This window comes from Oreochromis aureus, linkage group 4 (assembly GCF_013358895.1).
Source record: "Oreochromis aureus strain Israel breed Guangdong linkage group 4, ZZ_aureus, whole genome shotgun sequence".
NCBI lineage: Eukaryota > Metazoa > Chordata > Actinopteri > Cichliformes > Cichlidae > Oreochromis > Oreochromis aureus.
In genome coordinates this window covers 12968443-12989167 of record NC_052945.1, presented here as the reverse complement: position 1 = coordinate 12989167, position 20725 = coordinate 12968443, and the positions used below count along the sequence as shown (strand labels likewise).

The 20725-nt window shown below is 41.3% G+C and overlaps 1 protein-coding gene across 2 annotated transcripts in view; it reads right to left on the bottom strand.

Annotated features, from left to right (window-relative positions):
- The window catches only part of LOC116317705 (potassium channel subfamily T member 2), a 42638-nt gene that overhangs the window by 16302 nt on the left and 5611 nt on the right, over nt 1-20725 (bottom strand). For both annotated transcript variants that reach the window (XM_031736558.2, XM_039610610.1), the window contains exons 2-12: nt 10427-10506; nt 9609-9711; nt 9288-9350; nt 8506-8554; nt 8054-8113; nt 5518-5592; nt 5174-5257; nt 4605-4699; nt 3727-3907; nt 1361-1525; nt 32-168 (exon numbers count right to left, since the gene is read on the bottom strand). In XM_031736558.2, coding sequence (XP_031592418.1) covers nt 32-168; nt 1361-1525; nt 3727-3907; nt 4605-4699; nt 5174-5257; nt 5518-5592; nt 8054-8113; nt 8506-8554; nt 9288-9350; nt 9609-9711; nt 10427-10506 — 1092 coding nt within the window. The remainder of the gene's footprint in view (nt 1-31; nt 169-1360; nt 1526-3726; nt 3908-4604; nt 4700-5173; nt 5258-5517; nt 5593-8053; nt 8114-8505; nt 8555-9287; nt 9351-9608; nt 9712-10426; nt 10507-20725) is intronic.

Here is a 20725-nt window from a genome sequence, read left to right as displayed (position 1 = left end):
ATAATAGGTTACTTCTGACTCAGCGACTCACTTGGCCCTCATCAGGTCTTGATCTTTGAGGGCAGATCCTTGCAGGTAGATGACTCTCTGGGCCCACAGGGGGACATGAAGGACCCTCCTAACTTGGACATCCATCTCCGCGGGGCAAAGGATCACCACATAGTAGTCCTACACACACAAACACACGGGAACGGGTGTTAACCTACATTATAACCTATATTTAGGTAACACTGAGGAAATGCTGTCAAGCTTGCCATTGAATTGGAATTTAATTAGTTATAAATGTTTTAATGAATGAAATCCAAATTTCCAAGTACACAAAAAAATGAAAATACATCAAATTAATTAGATCATAGCTACACTAACCACTGCATAATATGTATAGTGTTACATTATTGGATCCTCTTATCAAAGGAGGCAAATTAATGAAGTTAGCCTATTTAAAACTATGGAATAAGCATCTTGATGCATGCTCAATCATCCAGGTAACTAAATCCCTAAAAGTTGATTCTGTTCATCTGGACGTAGCGTTTTCAGTGGGAGAAACGTTTCGTCACTCATTCAAGTGACTTCTTCAGTCTCAGCTGGCTGCAGGTTTCACCAACCTTATAAACGGTACATTTGCATAATGATTGAAAATGACTGAAACTAGCACCACTGAAGGAACAATGGGCTGTGAGGTTGTTTCTCCAACTGAAAACACTATGTCCAGATGAACAGAATCAGCTTTTAGGGATATGGAACTGTTTTTCCTACTTTTGTGCTGAGCTGCTCAGATTTCCTTATATAGTGCATCTAGAGAGTATTCACAGAGCTTCACTTGCTCCCTATTTTATACCCTAACCAACCTGGTGGATCTTGAGAGGTTTAGCAAAGAAGATCGAGAGAAACTGCCGAACTAGCGGGCCTGTGAATACTTTTTGGTACCTCAGCATGGCATGAGGAGGTGAGGTGAGCTAGAAGCACTGCTTCCAGGGCAGAAAAAGCCATTAAGAATAAAGTGGACAGGTGCTAAAACTGCTTATCTCAAACAATGGAAGTGCGAATAACGCAAAGCCACCCTGGTAGAGTCCTAGATTTAGCCCCAAAACTATAAATGATAGTTAGATAGATATTTTATTCCCTTTAAACCCCACCTGTGGAGCAGACCAATCAAAATAACCCCCAAAGAAACAAATAAATATGCACACATTCATTCAAATGAATAAGATAGCGGTTTAATTCTTCCTACTGCAAAGTTCATTCTCTGCCTTAAACTCAGTCGACCTGGCACCTGGAGAGGATCATTACAGACAACAAATGTGCACACACAAGGGCCCCCAACCTCCCTCTTGTCCTACTTAAAACCATTTGGAGACACCTGTAGCCGGGGGTGAGCGAAGAACTCATTGAGGAAGTCCATGAGGAGGTCGATCTTGAGACAGCTGACACACAGAACCACGTGTTTCTCCGTCTGTGCCCTGTAGCGGCTGTAGTTTCCTCCAGACTTCTGTCGTTCCATCCACAGAAAGGCCAGCTGCTCAAACTGCATTGAGAAAAACATCCATCACATTCAACAGATGGAAACTGGATTAAGTTAGCCTGGATACAAGGTGGAGCCAGGTGGTATATGAAAAGAAAACAACGCCCTGTACTATATAGTGTTTCCATTTGATCAGGGAGAGTGTTTGAGAGGAATTAAGATAAGTGGAAGTTAGTTCAGCATAGCGAATGAATGGAACATGATAGCGGATATTAGCATGGGAAGGCAGGGCATGGAACAGTAGGCTTAAAGAGAGCTCCACAGAGAGATTTTCTTTTGTCTGAGCTCTGGAAAGTTGTGCGAATAAATGGGTAGTTTGAGGTTTTAACAGATGTAAGAGTAATCTAATTTCTTGCAGATTTCCACAGCAAAATAACAAGCTATTTTACACCTGTCACTTCATTCAGTCTGAGGGGAAAAAAGGAGCATTTATTATCCTGTTTGTTCCCCCGGTGATCCCAGCAGGTCCAGAAAGAACTATCATGATGCAATTTTGTCTCACTCCGTGTAAGCAGTTCTCCACAGAATCATGGTTGATGCTGTTGTTGGTCTGAACACATATATTTTCATGATTTTTAAGTTTATTAGCCGATGTTTCTGGCCATACACCTACATCTATCAGAATTCAATGGGCACATTTCATTCGTGTGCAGTTTTTCTCTATGAACTAATCATTTTGGCTCAGATAAATGTGATCACCTTTATGTTGAGATAATGTCGGCTTATTAAAGGGTAAAAGGGTGTTTTATTCTGTCCTCTTTTGATGAAACAACAATCAAGACTCTATTATAAAAGTATAGAGATTTTTCCCCACACTGGGCAATTTGAATCTTAAACAAGAGAATTGGCTTAAATTTCTGACTTCTTCTTTTTTTTTTTTAAATGGTATTTACAATAATGATCCTTTTGAGGCTCAAAATTGCACAAAATGTCTTGGCAAGAGAGGTGGATTTCCTGCAGTGTGTTGGGGACAGTTACAGGAAAAATCAGCAGAGGAAGCAATAAGAACCAGAGCAATGGCTGAATCCTGATGTGCTCTGCGGCTCTCCTGTGCAACCTGGAGTCTGGTCATGGCAGGATCAGAGTCAGACAGAAGGACACACTCACACTCGCAGAGTGAGTGGGGGTGGAGTTGCGTTTGTGGAGAGAGGGCAAAGGGGTGGGCCAGTTTCTAAATGTCAAAGGTATTTATGGATGAAAGATAGAGTGAGGGGCCGAAGAGGATGACATGATAACCACGTCAGTAATCAACAGCATGCAAGTGCAAATTTAAGAAAAGTTGTCTTTATGGTCATGATTTGTGAAGTTATTTGCAACCATGGAGCCCTCACTCGTGGAAACAAAACAAAACAGATAAATAATAAAAATAGTGAGATCATGCTTGTGTAGGATGCAGTCCTACACCTACAGTACAGTGTGTGTCTGTGTATTTGATGCCACCAAAAACAGAGAAAAAAGTTAGCAACAATTTGTAGCGTCATCACTTGTGTAGCAGTAGTGAGAGCGTGAGAATTCCTGCCCACAAAAACCTCCTAACTGCAGGTACAGTATATACACAGTGGAAATGTATCCTATTTTCACTTTCGAGTCTTTCGGGAGACAAACAGCTAGTGCAGCTACCTCAGGGATAAAAGCTTTACACAAATATGAGAGACAACTGTTAGGATACAGAGGGACTAGTGCATTTGTCAGGGTGTTTTTATCAGTCGCTGTACAAATAGTGTGTTTGTGTGAGTGTGTGTGGGTAAACGGTCGCTCCAATTCTCTGTCATGAGGTTCCCTCAGTGGAGCAGTTAAATGACAGGAGAGGGATTTGGGGAATTGAGTGAGTATGGAAGACACTCTTGTTGCTCTCAGAATAAAAATAGTCTTGCAAATCTATGTAGGCTGCAGTGAGTCATCACATTATTGTGTGATGGGGGGAAACACAAAAATTATTAGTGTTAAGTAGGAAGACTTTATGTGTTGTGTACCAAGAAAAATGTTAACTTATTTCTGATGAGTTTTAGACACATCTGTGGCTAGTTTATCTCTTATTTTTTCCCTCACTACAAACTGAAGGAGAGCTCGAACCTGTTGGTCGCTTGAAAAAAAATTGATGGGGATGGACGAAATGATTTTTGCTGCCACTGCTTTTATTTAAATTCATCTGAGTGCTGTTTAAACTTGCACTGCATTCAAACTTCATCGCTTTCACTTCTCACCTGGATGGGGAGCACAATGAGTGCCACAAAGATCATGATGACCACCAGGAGCTGCGAGGGCCAGATCTGTGGGGTGACATCGCCGAACCCCACTGTGGAGAAGGTGACCACGCAGAAATAGAGAGAGTCGAACAGGGTCAGGTTGTTGCCCGCTCGCTCGAGGTGTTGAATGCCGCAAATGCTGATGAGAGAATAAGAAAAAGGAGCAGGCATCGTTGAGATAGAGACTTCACACCTAGGCCATAGGCACCTACTTCGCTCGGCGAGGTATGGGTGCTCGTGGGGGGGCAATATCCACGGAGAACTGTTTTTCACGCCTGTGCCTATATGTGTGACTTTGAATGTGTGGAAATGGGAGTGAATGCACGCCCGAGTGCCTTTGTCGAACATGGTATACTTTAAAATGAATAGGTGTGCGACTGCAGGCTGTGCATAATATCATAATTTTTAAGGGACAGATGAGTCAACAGGCAAATGTCAAACCCTGAAATGGTCGGAGATACTGTGTGAATGAACTTCTGGATTAGCTCAGGCTTTCACACCAGCAAGCTGCCACATCCTCCACTGCACTGAAGAAATTGCCAGTTGTCATCTCAACACTCTATCTCACTCTTACAGTTACCAATTACCTTTCTGCTCTCTGCCTTTCGCTCTCTTAGCTCCAGTGGCTGCATTTTTCATTCTCCTCTCTCTCTCTCTTTTTTTGCCTTTGCATGTATCACACTAATGGTCGTCCATCTCGCCCTCTTTTCCTTTCTCACTCCATCCATGGCCGCGACACCTTTCACTTCCCACTCAACCTCTATCTAATGTCCTTTTTTTGCCTGCGCTTTTTTGCCCCCGGCTCTCAGTGTAATGTCAGCAGTAAGGGTACGCACCACGTAAACATGAGACAGACCAGTGTGCTGATAAGTATCACCACCTGGTTAAACATGGCTGAGTGCGTCCGCTGGATCGCCCTGTGGAGATCGTTCTGCAGAGAGATGGTGAGGCAGATAGGAGTCAATGTATGTAAATGACAACAAGCTAAGTGCTGCATTGTGCAAGTGTAAAATGAGGATAAAATGTAGCTGATGGACAGCAGGACAACCTTAAATGAAAAAAAAAAACCATGCAGGAATATTGAAATGCACTAAAATGAGATAAGCATTGCCAATTACTGGAATATAAAAAGCAGCAGGAGAGGGAGGTTACCAAATAATGTGAAGCAGCCTTAGCTGGATGTCATTGGACTGACTGAGGGAGGGAATGTTAAGTGCCCCAAGAAATAAAATCCATGTTATTATTATAAAGGTTTTCTGACTGATTTACCTTTGTGGGAGAGTGTTTAAGATAAAACTGGTGAGCTGAAATGGGAAACCGAGAGGGGCAATTGCATGCCAACAAAATAGCATAACAGAGATGCTGAGATGAAAAAAAATGGACAGGGACATTGTGCTCCACTTACTATCATGTTCTCCAAAGCATGCTTGGCCAGCCAGCAATTTAAAAAGACAGGGATGAAGAGATTTCTGAAGGATGGCAAAATCACCTGTCGAGAGAAAAAGAAATGCTTAGGCCTACTTAGCTTTTATCGCTCTGTTTTCATATGTTGCACAGTCATGGTCTCTGGCAGTAAAGGGGGTTCTGTGCATCTTGTGATATCCTCACAGTTTCAGGTATTGGATAGTGATGTGTGATTTTGTTTTTCATAGGTGGGTGGGACTACAGTGGTTGAAGCCCAAAACAAATGGCTGCCTGCAGAGACTCCCCGTGTCGTCAGTGCTCAGTAATGCGTATCCTTCCACTTACAGTGATCATGAAGGGAACAGCGCTGATCATCTCCAGAATGAAAGGGACACGTAGTACCTGCTCCCAAACGTTGCCCTGGAAACACAAACCACACACAGGGGTCAGGAAACTCCATTGTCTTGGCGACCTTAGGAGATTAACACATAACAGGCCCAGTTACCACAAAGTGCAGGGGAACAAATTGATGAGCTTTTGCACCATACAATAAATCGGGGTGTGTGTTAGGGTTGTCTGACTCCCTTGTGTCTTTTGAGGAAGGAAGCAGCATTACTCAGTTTCCACTAAGCCTTTCTGCTCAATTAAGATGTCAGCCATAGCTGTTTTTATGTCTCTCCCGCCTGCATATGGCTGACCTGAATCTGACTAGTGTAGGTGGACAGGCACAGGCTATGTCCACAGGAATCAGTCAGCTCTAAATGCTAAGGTCTCTAGCCTCCAGAGCAATCTGCAGAGAGAGCGCCTTATAAGCTTATAGTTTCAGATCCAGACACACAGTGATGAATTGCCTTCCCTCTGCCTGGAGAAGGGCGGTCCTCCCCAAAAGTGTTTCAAATGTGTCCATAACAGGACAATGCTGAGGAAGCCTCAAGGAGCTCTGATGTTCTTTCCAAATGCAAGAGCAAAGGAGCAGCATCAAAGGAGAACAAAAAATGTCAATTTATTAGAGTGTACCTAGAAAATCTGCTTTTGGTTCTCTAAAAGAGATTCCTGTTTCAGGGAGTGCCCTAAACAGCAATGACATAAAAAAACTAAATAAAAAAAACTAGAGTGGTGGTGAAAAAGACTTTCCTTCGATAGGTCACATTAACTCACCAGAAATGACTACAACCCAGAATTTGAAAAAGAAAAGAAAAAAGCAGGAGCAGGAGATGAGGTTTGCTGCTTCCAGCTGGTAATTCTTGGTTTGTTTTATACCTGCAGATGTCACACAGCAGCAGGGTACATCCGTGCACGTTTCCAAGGTGAGAGTTGTGCCAATTAATGCATGTTGCACAACAGCAGTAATTTAATTAATTACTCATTGCTCAATTATACCAGAAATGGAAACTACACAATCTACCAGCAAAACAGGTATAGCATTAGTTCAAGCAGGGTATGAAGTCAAGCCCCAGGCCACATAAGCTTATGGCTCAGCTGATACCAGGTAGCTATATTAGGGTGGCAGTGACTGAGGAGGTAGATCAGGTAGTCTACTAATTGGAAGGTTGGTGGTTTGATCTGCTCACAATGCATTCATAAGAGTGTGAATTTACTTCAATAGAATTCAAATTAGTTTTATTTATATAGTGCCAAATCACAACAACAGTTACCTCAAGGCACTTTATACTGTAAGGTAAAGACTCTAAAATACCAGAAAGAAAACCCCAACAATCAGAAGGCCCACTATGAGGAAGCACTTGGCAACAGTGGGAAAGAAAAACTCCCATTAAACAGGAAGAAACCTCCAGCAGAGCCAGGCTCAGGGAGGGGCAGCAAATGATTGGGGTTGAGGGGAGGGAGAAACACTGTGGAGGACAGCCAGAGGTTAATAATAACTAACGATTAAATGCAGAGTGGTGCACAAACTTACTTAAAGGAGATGAGTGAAGAAGAAACACTCAGTGCATCATGGGAAGTCCTCAGCAGCCTAGGGCTGTTGAAGCATAACTAAGGGAGGGTTGAGAGTCATGATCCAGCCCTAACTATAACCTTTATGCAAAAGAAAAGTTTTAAGCCAAGTCTTCAAAGTAGAGAGGCTGGCTATCTAACTTAAATGTGCAAGAGTCTTTGCATAAACGTTTGTATAAATGGGTCAGTGAGACACGTTGTATAAAGTGTTTTGAGTGTTCAAGTAGTAGTAGTAGTAGCAGCACAGAAAACAGTTCATTTACCATATTATTTTCTACATCCGGGGAATATCTCATATAGGGTGCTACGCCATAGTTGCTGTTCATCTGAAAGCCACTTTGCAACCCACCTCCAATCACAGATCCTCCTTTCATGTTGGTTCTGACTGTGACTGAGTGACTGTGACTTTTAGCAAATGGACATTGACTACATGGAGTTTTTTGCCCCCACCTTAGCTTTCAGGGGCAGCAGGAATGCTCCCAAAGCAGAGCTGTGGCACCCAAATATAAATGACTGCAGGTGTAAATAATCTTCTTTTGAGAACATTTTATCAATTGAGATAATCTTGTTTAATCCACTAAAGAGATTTTAGATGCCACCGAAGGTCACAGTTTGTAAGCTTCAGCTTCATTTTTAAAAAATTAAATGCAGCAGCGTGGTAAGAAAACTCTAACCTGATCGATTACACATCACATGGTGTCAAAGCTCACAGCACATAATATTGTTGTTTTTACTAAATGAGGTCATGAGGAGCATTAATGTAAAAATGATCTATGGCTGAAAGACAGAATGCCATCACTTCAACTTTAATAGCACAGCAGAAGTGCCTGGTGGACAGTCACCACCATCAAGCATCATAAATCCATGCAAATCCCCCACATACACCACCACAAACAGGCTGGCCAATGGGGTCATGTGAGTGGCTCACCTTGTAGCTGAGATACACGAGTAACATAGTTTCCGAAAAGCTGATGAAAGCCACAAGCACCTGCAAAAACAGAGAGCGAGAGAGAGAGAGAGTAATGTGGAGAAACAGACAGAGGGAGAGCAGACACAGAAATTAGGAGTCGCAGAGATGGGGAGCGTGGGTGGAATCAGTGGGTGTGCTGATGTTTGAGCTTCAGAAGGAACAGGTTTAAGTGAAGCAAGAGACAGCCTGGTGTCTGATGTACATTTATATGTATGTGTGGGTAACCGCATTGTAACTGTAAATATATGTCAAGTAAGAATGAGCTGAAATAATGTGACCTAAATTTAATTGGCAATAAACCGATAAAGCGAACGCAGATATTTTGACTTCTGTGCATTCGTGCATGCAGAAGTGATCAGACATAAAAATGGAGGCCTTGTTTACATGGGAATGTTACGGATGTATCTAACCTGCAATGCCCACAGCGGTAGAGGTCTGTCAACCCAGATGATTAGCTTCCTGCAGAGGTGGAAAAAAAAAGGGAAGAATGCAAAGTGGAGGAGACAGATGCCACAAAGAAAGGGGAAAAAAACAGGCAGACCTTGTTAAAATTAAACTAGACTAATCTAACTGTGCTGATAATACTGTATAATCATCATAACTGGATAATTATCATATTGTAAGAGGTTAAAGGAAAGTAACCCCCCACTCCCCTCGGAGGAAAAAAAAAGAACCTGGAGCTTAAGGCTGCTTGGCACGATGCTACAAGTCTACTGCCTGGAACAGGAGGTGGCCCATCCCTTTCCTGAGCTCACTGAGTCAGGCTCCTTATTCATTTGGAGCCAGAGCTTAGCCAATGTCATCAGCCACCAATTAGATCAATAGGTCCCTGAGCAGGAGACAGGGCAAGGCCCCAGGTCCAAACACACCTCCTGGTTTCTCTCTCTCTTTGCTGCTGTATATTAGATACTCTGTCTTCACTAGATCACTGTTGATTAGGCTGCACAGGCACTGCATGCATATTATGTTGGCAGGTAATCCATACAGCTGAATGGTGATAAACGAAGGTGGATCAGTAATGTTTAATATCAACATTGTGGATTGCATCAGTTAAGTGAAGTCGCATTGATTGCATTATACAACATTTCCGGCCGGAGAGCTGGTGTCGTGGATCACAGTATCCCAGGATGGTTTCATGGTTCTTGTCTGCAGGCTAAAGCCATCACTCCTAATTAAAGCCTTGCATGCTTACCAGTCAAACTCACTCCATGGACGGGATGACGTGTTTTGTTTGGTGCAGTTAACTCCGCTCACACTGCAGGGGGTAAAACCACATGAACAGCAATGAATAAGACATCTTCATCCCAGCAGCTTTCATCAAAACTGGACTGAGCCACTAAAAGGTTCAGTTTCCAGACTTGTTTTTCTCTCCCTCCATAAAGTTACGGGATACTTTACACACACACACACACACACACACTGCTGTCCCCTCTATTGACTTGTTGCTTTTGCTCCTGCTATCAGAGAGCCTTGTTTTACCCAATTGAGCCATCGTTGACGCCATTTTGCTCACCAGTCCTGTCTTTGCTCTTGCGGGTTGTCCAGCAGGACTCGGACGATGTAGAGGAGGCAGCTCAGCACTTTTAGAGAAAAGTTGAACATTCGCACTCGCAGACCTGCAGTTCGAAAAAGAAATAGCCAGCGAGTCAAAGACAGCACCAATATGGCAGAATTTATGGAGATAGAATTTATTCAATGCTATCCATAACCTTAATGCATGATTTAAAAATGTGACACCGAATAAAGCTCTGCGGGATTCTTTTAAGCAGTGCAGTGCTCTTTGAATCTGTTATGATTAAAGCTTCAATGAAGACATGACACAAATTCTTAAGGAATAAATCCTCTGGGCAACTAGGAGTATTTCATATACCACTAATTATCACTACCAGAAAGCTTGCAAGCCCTTCTGAAAGTTGATTCATCTCATCTTTTCAATGTCCATTTCTGGCCATGGCTAACTAACAGTGCTTGGCCTAATGTAGCTGAAGTGCATGCGTGTCTAACTAGTATATAACCCATTGATAATTCACAATAAGCCAATTACCTCCCCCCCAAAAAGCAACTTGTGCATTCAGTAGAAATATTAATATTACTGTACACCATCCTTGCAAATGAACACATTGATAATCAAACCCGCTACACAGACATTTAAGCAGGCACAGAGAGTGGACAAGTTGAATAACTGGTGATGAAATGCAGAGCAAGAATGGCAGCACACTACACATTAAAACGAAACACGTATTCAGCTGAACAACTGGTTCAGAAATGAAGACAGTAGACAAGAAATTCACTCAACCAGGGAAAGCGCGATCCCGAACACGGGCAACTTACTGGATCTTTGGTTTTTGATGAAGAACAGCTTGAGGCGCTCCTTAAAAGTGTTCTCGTTCACATAAAACTCCACCTGCACCCTAAGAGAGGTGATGGAGAGATGGGCAGAGTCAGTAATAGGCAAATGGAGATAATGATGGTTCAAGAGAACCCAGAGGAAAAGTACTAGGAAACTGCTTCAGGTGACTGAGGAAATAAAATAGCTGGAGTCAAGCCATGAGACAGAAGAGAGGAAGTGAGTGAAGTGCTGCGAGATAAAAGAGGGTAAAGGTGATGAAGAAAAACGACACAATTGAACAAATTCGACATTGAAAGGGTGATAATGATTATGTGACCACGGAAAAGTATGTAAATAAGATGCTGTGGACTGCTGCATTAAAGACTAATGGGTTTTGGAGGAAATGGTGTTCGTGCTTGTCTGCCTGCCCATAGGCCCAGACAGCTGCAGTCACTCTCGTTATCTCCACTGATTAAATATAGAGCAACAAATTACTTCCCTCTGATGTTTCTGCTGAACATGGGAGGCCATAATTACTGCTCTTTCTCCCTTTTCATTCTGGCACCCTCCTGTTAGAGGGGCCCGCACGCACACACATTACTGTACACACATGGACCTGAAACACACACCTGCAACTCGGTCATTAGTATTATTAGACCATTCATGTGGCCATCTGACATGGATTCTTGTGGAGAGATATGATGAAGAGCCACTCTTCAGACAGCTCTTACATGTGTACAGACACATAATCAGGCACCGTCACACATAGACTGTATTTCCTGTCTGACCACCTCGGGGGAGAATTCTCAGTAGCTCCCCTTTCATCCTATGGAGGGAAGAGTGGATGACTCAGGTCGAAGATAAAAAAAAACACCAGGCCCGGCACGCCGGTGGTCTCACACAACACAGGCAGATGAAAGAGAGGCAGAACAACTGCAGTCTATTCTCCTGTCTGCAGGAAGAGGTGACGGCATTGGTGGCGGTGGTTGAAGAGGTGGTGGGGGAGCCTTCCCGGGGTTCCAGAGTGACGTTATACCACCATGAGGTGCACACAAATCAAGATGAAACTACACACCTTCCAAGCAAGGAGGGGGAGAGGAGGCTTGTTGGGGTTGGGGGGGGTTAGTAATTGTCGTCTCTGTTACTATGGCAACGCAGAATTCAGTGTCTTTTTCCTTGCCTCTCTTATGAGCACATGTGAGCAAACACACACTTGTGGAAAGTGTTCAGCCACCGGAGCTGATGGCCCCGCTGCAACTTGTCGACGGCTCCCTGCGCTCTGAGCAGATTGCTGACAATAATGCTTTCACACACATGATGAAAAACACACGAAAATAATAAAAATCCAGATGAGCACGGGCTCGCGAAAGCCCAGAGATGTGCAACGGCACCTTATTGTTTGCAATATGGATACTGTCTCCCCCCAGTAGAGTCAAACTCAGTGTAGTTAGTTAATTAACAGTTAGTTTTACAAATTATAACATGTTTACTCTTCATTAGTAATGTTACAATTTACAATATTATGTAGTGAGAGTTCAACACTGTGTATTTGTTAATGATTACAATGCTCTTGTAGTTTTCTAGTAAAGGTTTTACTATATTATAAAAGTATCCTGTCCAACTCCTCAAAGGTGGACACTTGGGCACGACACTGTTGGCATCATATTTCAATCTACTGGGTCCACTTGAGCATCACAGTCTTTTTCCTAAACCCCAGACAAGTTGTTTTAGTTTGTAAATCTAAATGGTGAGTGAAAATGAAACTAATTAGTATGTAAAAAAAAGTACATTAACTGCTATCTAGAATTTTATGATGTACACCGCCGCTACAACCATCAGCCAACTTACACTCTCTTTAAAACTCTGGGAGGCGCGTGTCATCATGAAAAAAGTACCCTAACTCCATATTTACGACAAAAATGAAAGAACCAATCTGGATAAAAATATGTAACCAGTTTTCAGAGTATATTATTTTTTTTCCCCTGACTGGCAGTGACTGGAAAAACAATCCAAAGGTCAGCAAGTAACTAATAATTAGTTAAGAAATGCAAATTTATATTTACAAATCTATTATAAAGTGTAATTAAAGTGTAATTAACATAACACATTCCACATTATTAACAATGGCTACTATAAAGTGTTGGACTGGATAATTCAGCTGTACATGTGTTTAGTGACAATAAAAGGCATTCTATTCTATTATAACATTATTTGTGGTTAAAGTTTTATATCGGCACTTTGCCGTTTTTTAAGGGTCACTTTTAGTATTTCCCCAACAGTTTTTTCTTCAACTGTGTGGCGTTCATGTTACTGTTACTCAGCTAGTGTTGGCAGGTCTGGTGGACCCACTGCATTATCGTGTTATTAAATCAATACACCCATTAACAACAATTTATGTTAACAAAAAAAACAAAACAAAAAAACCTAACAGATGTTTATTTTATTAGTGGTTAATATTTGCAATTTGCCTCAGTTAGATAACATTTATGAATAAAAGTGCTGTTCTTTTTTTCTTTTCTTTTTTTTTTTTTTTTTTTTATAAAATGTATTAGAAAATGAAAAAATAATCCTAACCTAACCATCCTGACAGGTAGGAAAAAAATCCGTTCTTGAGCAAGTATAATTAAAGGAAGGGTTCTCAACACTACTGAAGTTTATTTCTTTGAAATTAATTAGAAGTGAATCAAGTTCATGCCATATTACACATCAGTCCCAACAATGAATAAATGATAAATACTGAAGGATAAGTAACAACTCAGGCAAAGCTATTTATTTATTGTCCCACCACCATATGCAGCTGGGACAAAGCGTGACAAGCTACAGATGGTTTCTGCAGACATACAACAGGCCATGTAGAAGGAGGACTGAATGTGGACAAAGGTACACGGAATCGGTATAGTCCCGAAAACCACACGTGTAGTGTCAATGTGTGTGTGTGAAGTCATTGAAAGAGTTTTATTTGGTCAAACAGCATCTAAGATACTTTTTGAATTACTTTCATGTTTCAAAAGTAGCCTTTCTGACTACAGCTAAAGATGTACTATATTCTAGTAAACATCGGCTCCTCTTACACTCTTGAGTGGGGCTTCTTCTGAAAAGCTCCACTGTGCCAAGTTCCTGGTTATCATCCTCATAACAAAAAAGGTAAACACTTAAATGTTTACTTTCCCTTGAACTTATCTGGCCTTTTACAACCACATACATCTCAGGCTGCACTTTAAGATCTGATGGTGACAGTGTTTTGCTCTCCTGCGCCAAAACATTTTTATCGCCTGTTTGTTCTTGTCTTAGGACAATTTAGGTGACATACGTTCTTAAATCCTGCCATCTGAGTATTTATTCATTCCAGAAAGTCCTCAAAGCCTCTTCATATTTTGTGAGACGAGAAGAGGATAATTTCAGAGGTCATTCTAGCCTTGATGTATTTCTCTAAGCAGAAGCTTTTCCACTTGAGTGTACAATAGAGGATGAAAAGTAAAGTGGAAATATAGCCCAATAAAGACTTGAGCCGTAGGATAGATTGAAAGTCGGGAACTTTAATCTAAGGGGAAGGTGGAGGAGAAAAACACATTAAAAACTCATAAAGAGCATTATTTCAAAACAAAAGACAAGCAATCACATCACGATGATACCCCTGGGCAATAGCCTCCTTCCCGCCCCAAGGCCTTCTAAAAAAGTGAAATGAAAATAAACGATTAGATAATTGTGGAGGAAAAACTGGTTTGGCTCATGTTGTACAGAAAATAACATATGTCACTGAACTGGGGAACAGCGAGATTCACCACGAGGGAGAAACTCCCATAGAGGTCCTCTCCTCTCACTCTCTGCTCTGACGCTCATTCAGTAACGTTGATTGATCAAGCTAATTATTTACAACCAGCGAAGATTATCTTTTGGAGTTTAGCAAAGTAAAACTAACAGCTTTAACAGCTGGAAACAAGAGCACGTGAATAAATATGCATAACAAAAACGAGCCTGGAGAGATTTCACATTTGCATGGACGTGTGTGACAGGGAGGCAGAGGGAGAGAGGGAGGACTAAAATACAGACAGATAAATGTAGTTAAACAGACGCAGACAGATGGACAGACAGACAGAAGGGGACATGCGGAGGAGGATCTCTGAGAAACAGAGAGAGAGAGAGAGAAAGAGAGCTGAACCTCGTTCTCCTGCTGCTTCCACCCATGCCTGAGCTCCATAATGACACAGCATTGGCCGTCTAATGACACAGTGGAAGTGACTAAAGAAACCCAAATCTATGCGCACAAAGCAGCACAACATCGGCTCATTACGACCTCCACACTAAAACTCTGAAATAATAGTCATACCAGTGACAGAGAAGAGGCAGGAAAATAAAGTAATCAAGGCAAAGATTCTATCAGGGAAATCAAAGCTTGTTATGTTTAATGAATGAAAAGAGGATGACTTTGGAAAATTAAATCCAAAGAAAATATTAAAATGTGCTTTAATACACGAGAGGGGGAGTTCTTCATTGGAATACACATAAAAAAATTACACTAGCTGCCTGCAATGAAAGTCAATAACATATAATGACATTTATACACTCGCCCGACACTTTATTAGGTACACCATGATAGTAACCGTTTGAACCTCCTTTTCTCTTAGCACAGATTCAGCAAGATGCTGGAAACATTCATCAGATATTTTTTCCCCATATTGACATGTAGCACCACACAACTGCTGCACATCCATGATTAGAATCTCCCGTTCTACTACCATACATTGTGCATTTACCCATTGCAACACATCCCAAAGGTGGTCTGCTGGATTGAGCTCTGGTGACTGTAAAGGCCATCACCAATTAGAGATGATTTCATGTTATTCTGTTGGAATAACATGTCATGATGTGGTCATAATTCATTCAGACCTGACAACGTTTTTCCAATTTTGATGACCACTTTTGTGAATTGGAGCTTCAGTTTCCTGTTCTTAGCTGAAAGACTGGCACTGGGTGTGGTCTTATGCTGTTGTAGCCCATATGTTTCAGTGTGTTGTGCATTCAGAGATGCTGTTCTGTATACTTTATTATATATACTTTATATTATCTCTATTTTAGACTCATTCTCTGTAAATCCTAGAGATGGTTGTGTAGGAACTTCCCCATAAATCAGCAGTTTCTGAAATCTTTATAACAGTTCACCTGGCACCAAAAAACGTGCTGCATTCAAAGTTACTTAAATTGACTTTGTTTGAATATTAGCAGGCTGTCTTGAGCATGTCTATAGGCCTCAGTAGATTAAGATGTTGTCATGTGATTGGCTAATTATATAGTGTGTATAGAATGCACATCTACCTTATATAAAGTTAATCTTAAAGTAAAACATTGGACAGTATCAAGGATTGGAGTACTCTGCCAGTCATTTTAAAGAAGAAAAACTCCATTGCTGCATTTATTATCTGGATGGGGAATCTCCCAGACTGGAAGTTATTAGAATATTGGAGACATCACCAAGGCTACCTGAAACAGTCAGAGAATAGACGAGCTGATGCTGCTACATTGCAAGCCCCAAACCGAGCAGCAGTGAGGAAACATCCACCTGCTAAAGTGACCGACCAACGCTCGACTGGAAAATCTGTTTGAAAACTCAGACAGGACGACTGCAACTATTTGCTCCTCTTGTCACATGCCAACATGCCCTGAGCATTGCATGAGGCAACTGTGTGCTAGAGCTGCCTGTAGTGTATGTTCAGCTTTGGCTAATTTCAGTTGTTTGTTCAGTCTCTGCACAATGAAAAACAGTCAGACTAATTGCTAGTTTCATCCAGGACTGCCCTTTGTCAGAGATTGTGCTCATAACCTTTATTGACAGAATTTCAAATAAGTAAGCAAATAATGTTTACTTAAAATGACTGAAAGCTAAGTGACACCAGGATGATAAGTAATACAGTGGATTGTGCTTTGGATTAAAAAAGAAAGTATAGATTTCAGTTTTGTAATAATAAAGCTTTAAGAAATCCCCAGAGAGGCTCCAGCCAGTAGCCCGTGAATCTTAGATATGTCGGTAGGATGAGGGCTAAAGCTGCACCTAAATATTTAAAAAGCCAAACATCCCAGCATCTCAACAAGCTGAGCTGAGCTGCTGAGTTTTGCAGAAGAGATTTGAAACCTCAAGAGTCCCATTTTCCTGCTTGAAAAAAGGTTAAATAAGTATAAAAAGGAAAGAGCTTTCCAGAACAATGAGAGCTCATGCTGGGATAACATGGGTTATCTCATGTCGTGGAGTCCCACCAGACTGAGAACAAGCTGTCATTAAAGCAATGGGTGGAAGGGTGGAAACTAGATATTCGTAGTTCACAGACTTTTTTTTTTCCCCACAGTCAAATTTTTCCTCAAATTGTTAAGTTAATGTTCCAGTGATTATAATCATTCTTATTATACCACATTTTTTCTCCCAGGACTATGGCCACCAGCACACACGAGAGACTGTGAGTCACACCTTTTCACAGCAGACTCCGATCTCTGCATGAATTAAACGAGTAAATAATGATCACTTTCAATGGCAGTGATAATACTCCTGCTAAGTTAATACTTTTTATGTACACGAATGAATAAAAACCTTTTGTATTTTACAGGCCTGTATGAGGACAGAGCCCATGGACATTTGTGCCAGTCAGCTTGAGTTAATCCAGCTTTGCGGCACATTACAAGCACCTGACGTTGCTTAAGATCGACTCTGTGGAAGCAGGATTTCTTATTTGGCAGCTTCGGCTGCTCCGTCCTCGTGTCACAGCAGGGATGCTCGGGTGTGTTATTGATGGCTCCATTCTACTTAGTGGAGGTGCTGCTTTTATGCGTGCTGCCGTAGTTAGTGGGACGCTAAAGTGAACTGAGCCATTGTTAATTCCACCTGTGCTTTCCCTACAGTGATAAGCCAAGATGTCTGCTGGGTAAAAGGTCAGCGATGGGTTTTTTTTCCCCCTTCTTTTTTGGAACTGGGTTTTTCAATCCAGTCCAATTCAATTTAGCTTTACTGGCATAAGCATAATTCAGACACATTATGGCTAAAAAACCAAGTAAGCTGCTAAACTACAGGTGCCACCTGCTGATTATTTTACCTGAACGACTCTTACTAAAAACACTTAGCTTTACAAAGGTTATAGCTTGTGCATCCATTCAGGCCACAAATGCATCCTTTAATTACACTTTTTTTCCCCATGAGGTATTTAATAAATACAGTTGATTTACTTTGATCAGTCCAAATTGAGTCCATCAGATAAAACTACACTGCTAAGCAAAGAGCAAATGATCGTCCTGGCAGACAATTAATAGTCCTGAAGCACTTCCAAACGCAGGTGACATTTACACAGATCAGCCAAAACATCAAAGCCTCCAAAAAAGCTCTGACCTGTTGGGCAATAGATGAGGAACCTCTGGGGGTGTCCCGTGGTGTCTGGCACCGAAACGCTGGCAGCAGATCCTCCAGACTGTGCTTGTGTTTCATAGCGCAGCAACACAATTGGCTTGATATTTACAGGCTTGGCTGTTATGCAGCTTTTTGGGGGCAAGTGCGGGCCATAACAGCCATCATTTCACATTTATTATCCCATACACTTTTATTCAGAAGCCTTGTTTGTCTCTTGCTATCAGCAACAGCAGTAAAACTAGAGGACTGTGTTTACACAAGCTCACTAAGTCTTTCTTATGTATCACTAATCCAGAACATGCTGGAAAATAACCCTGCACTGTCTATCAAAAGAACAGAGCATTTCTGATTTGACAAAAAAAGAAATTTCATATAATTGAAGAGGTTTAAAACTGTCATGGCATTCATTCCCGAAACCTCTAAGACGTGCAGAAGTCGTGCTACAATCAATAAAATGCTTTTAATCTCTAAAAGGAGGAGAGCAGCGCACACATACAGCGTAAATGTTTTTAAGGAAGGTGTTCTCATTGATTGAAAGAAACATGCTTAAACATATTTGATGTTTATTATTTGGTTTCTTGAATGGGTTAATGGCTAAACAGGGGCGATTTTGTAATCATAAAGCACACAGACGATGAATGAGAAGACAACAAGAAACAAATAGATTGCACATCGTCTTTCGTTTGCTGTAACATTTTAAAAGAGGCGAGGTGTACTCTGCTTCTGCTCCAACCAATGGCTGGCGGGACAGCCTGTCCCTGACCCAGATACGCAGCCATTACATGTGTTTGACAATTTTGAAGTGAGGTGAAAAAGAATACAGAAGAGAGCGGAATGAGAATATGTGTCCATATCCTTGCTAAATGAAAATCCATTTCTTGTGGTTAAAGGTATATTTTTTCCTCTAAGACCTCAATGCAAGAGATGGCACCGACTTAGGAGTGACATGAAAGATGCAGCCGTTTCCTTTTTGCCCCCCTTTTTAAATACCAATCATAGCTGTTGTGAAATTGATTTTACCACTCCAATGAACAAAAAGCTACGCTTTAATTATCACTCAATTATGACCGAGGTTTAAAAGTGTTGCCTTTTTTATTGTTTGTTTTTCACTCTGGAACTGAGGGAAAAAGAATCCACACATTTCAGTGCCATGGCTGATTCTGCCAGTAGACATTTGCCTGGACAAAGAACAGCAGGAGCAAAGGGGCCATCGTTTACAAGAAATGTGCAAGGTATTTTAAAGCATACTGACAATAAGAAAATGGGTACTGGAGTCTTTGGTCTTAATCATTCCCTGAGCAAACTCTGGTTTCCCACTGATTAAAATTTGCCACATTTTATCTGTATGCATGATTCAGCCATCGTCCACCGCTGCTTCCTAGTGTTCTCATCTTACCTCACCCTTTCCTGAAATTATCATCTGCTGCTTATTGCTTAAAGAAGGATCTGCTGACACATAGATGCAGTCTGTTTTGTTCACCTGAAGGAAGAACAGAACATGATGGTTCATTTTAAAGGTTGAATTTAGAGAAATGCACCTCCTCTGCCTTGGCACTATTTCCTCACTAAAAAAAAGAAAAAAAAAAAAGAGAGACATTAATTTCTCTTATCATGAAACAAAATATAGGCTGAATTGATGCAAGTCATTAAAAATCACGCAATGCCATCCGATCTCCCAAGTCTCTTAAGATTACTTTAGTTTCAGATATGCTCAGACATTTAGCATTTGATTATGTCAACATAAGATATTCATCTTTTTTATTGCCAAATAACCACTTTGAAGATGACGTGAGATGCAAAGAAGAGTGAAACATGAGAGGAATCATCTCTCTTTACTGTCCCTGGTGTCCCTGGGGCTTCTTGGATTTGAAAGATAACTCCTGAGGTGTATTAAGCTAACACAGTTTGGGAATAGGGGAGCTTCAATCAGTGGACAACTGCGTTTGTGATCTCCCACAACAGTGTAGCACAGCAGCTCGATGCCCCCACTCTGATGCCATGGGACCTTCCAGCAACATCCAAACACGGCAAGAGCCCAGAAGCGGTCAGGCACATGCTAGTCAGCTCTATGGCTGTGTTAGCATCCACAGCAGGAAGGCACTTAAGTGTTGACAGCGCTCATCTAAAACTGAAAGGCTGGTTAGGGAATTCAATCTCGTGGTTATTAAGCCCCAGCGGTGGGGAAAAAATAAAATCAAATAAAAACAAATAACCATGAATCTAGATGACCATAAGAGAAACTGCCATCACTTTATTTCTATAGTGTTAAAAAATGCATATCAAATACAATAAGCCAGAGCAGAAACTGCCTCTTTAATTACTATATGATTACTATGTTACTATATTCCTTTTACATCTAGGAAGAAATCAAAAAAGTGGTTTTGAGGTCTAGCTCTGTTTATAAGCATCTATAGATCCAAAACTGCTTTCATTTTATTATGACAGTGTAATATTTGAAGGTGTGAGAGGGGATTTTTAAAGGAGAATAAGGATTAGAAATTAATTTGAAATTAACCACTAATAGGCAGATCTTGAACCTCCTTTCGCCTTCAGAGCTGCCTTAATTCTTCATGGCACACATTCAACAAGGTGCTGGAAATGTTGCTCTGAGATTTTGGTCTATATTGGCTCAATAGCCTCACACAGCTGCTGCAGATTTGTTGGCTGCACATCCATGATGTGAATGTCGTGTTTCACCACATCCCAGAGGTGCTCTGTTAGACTGAGCTCTGGTGACTGTGGAAGCCATTTAAGTACAGTGACCTCAATGTCACGTTCAAGAAACCAGTTTGATGGTTTAGCGACATGACACCTTACCCTGCTTGAAGCAGCCATTAGATGAAGGACAGACTGTAATCAGAAAAGGGAACCAACAGCCTGAAACTGTTGATAGAAGGCAACATACATCCATTTTTTT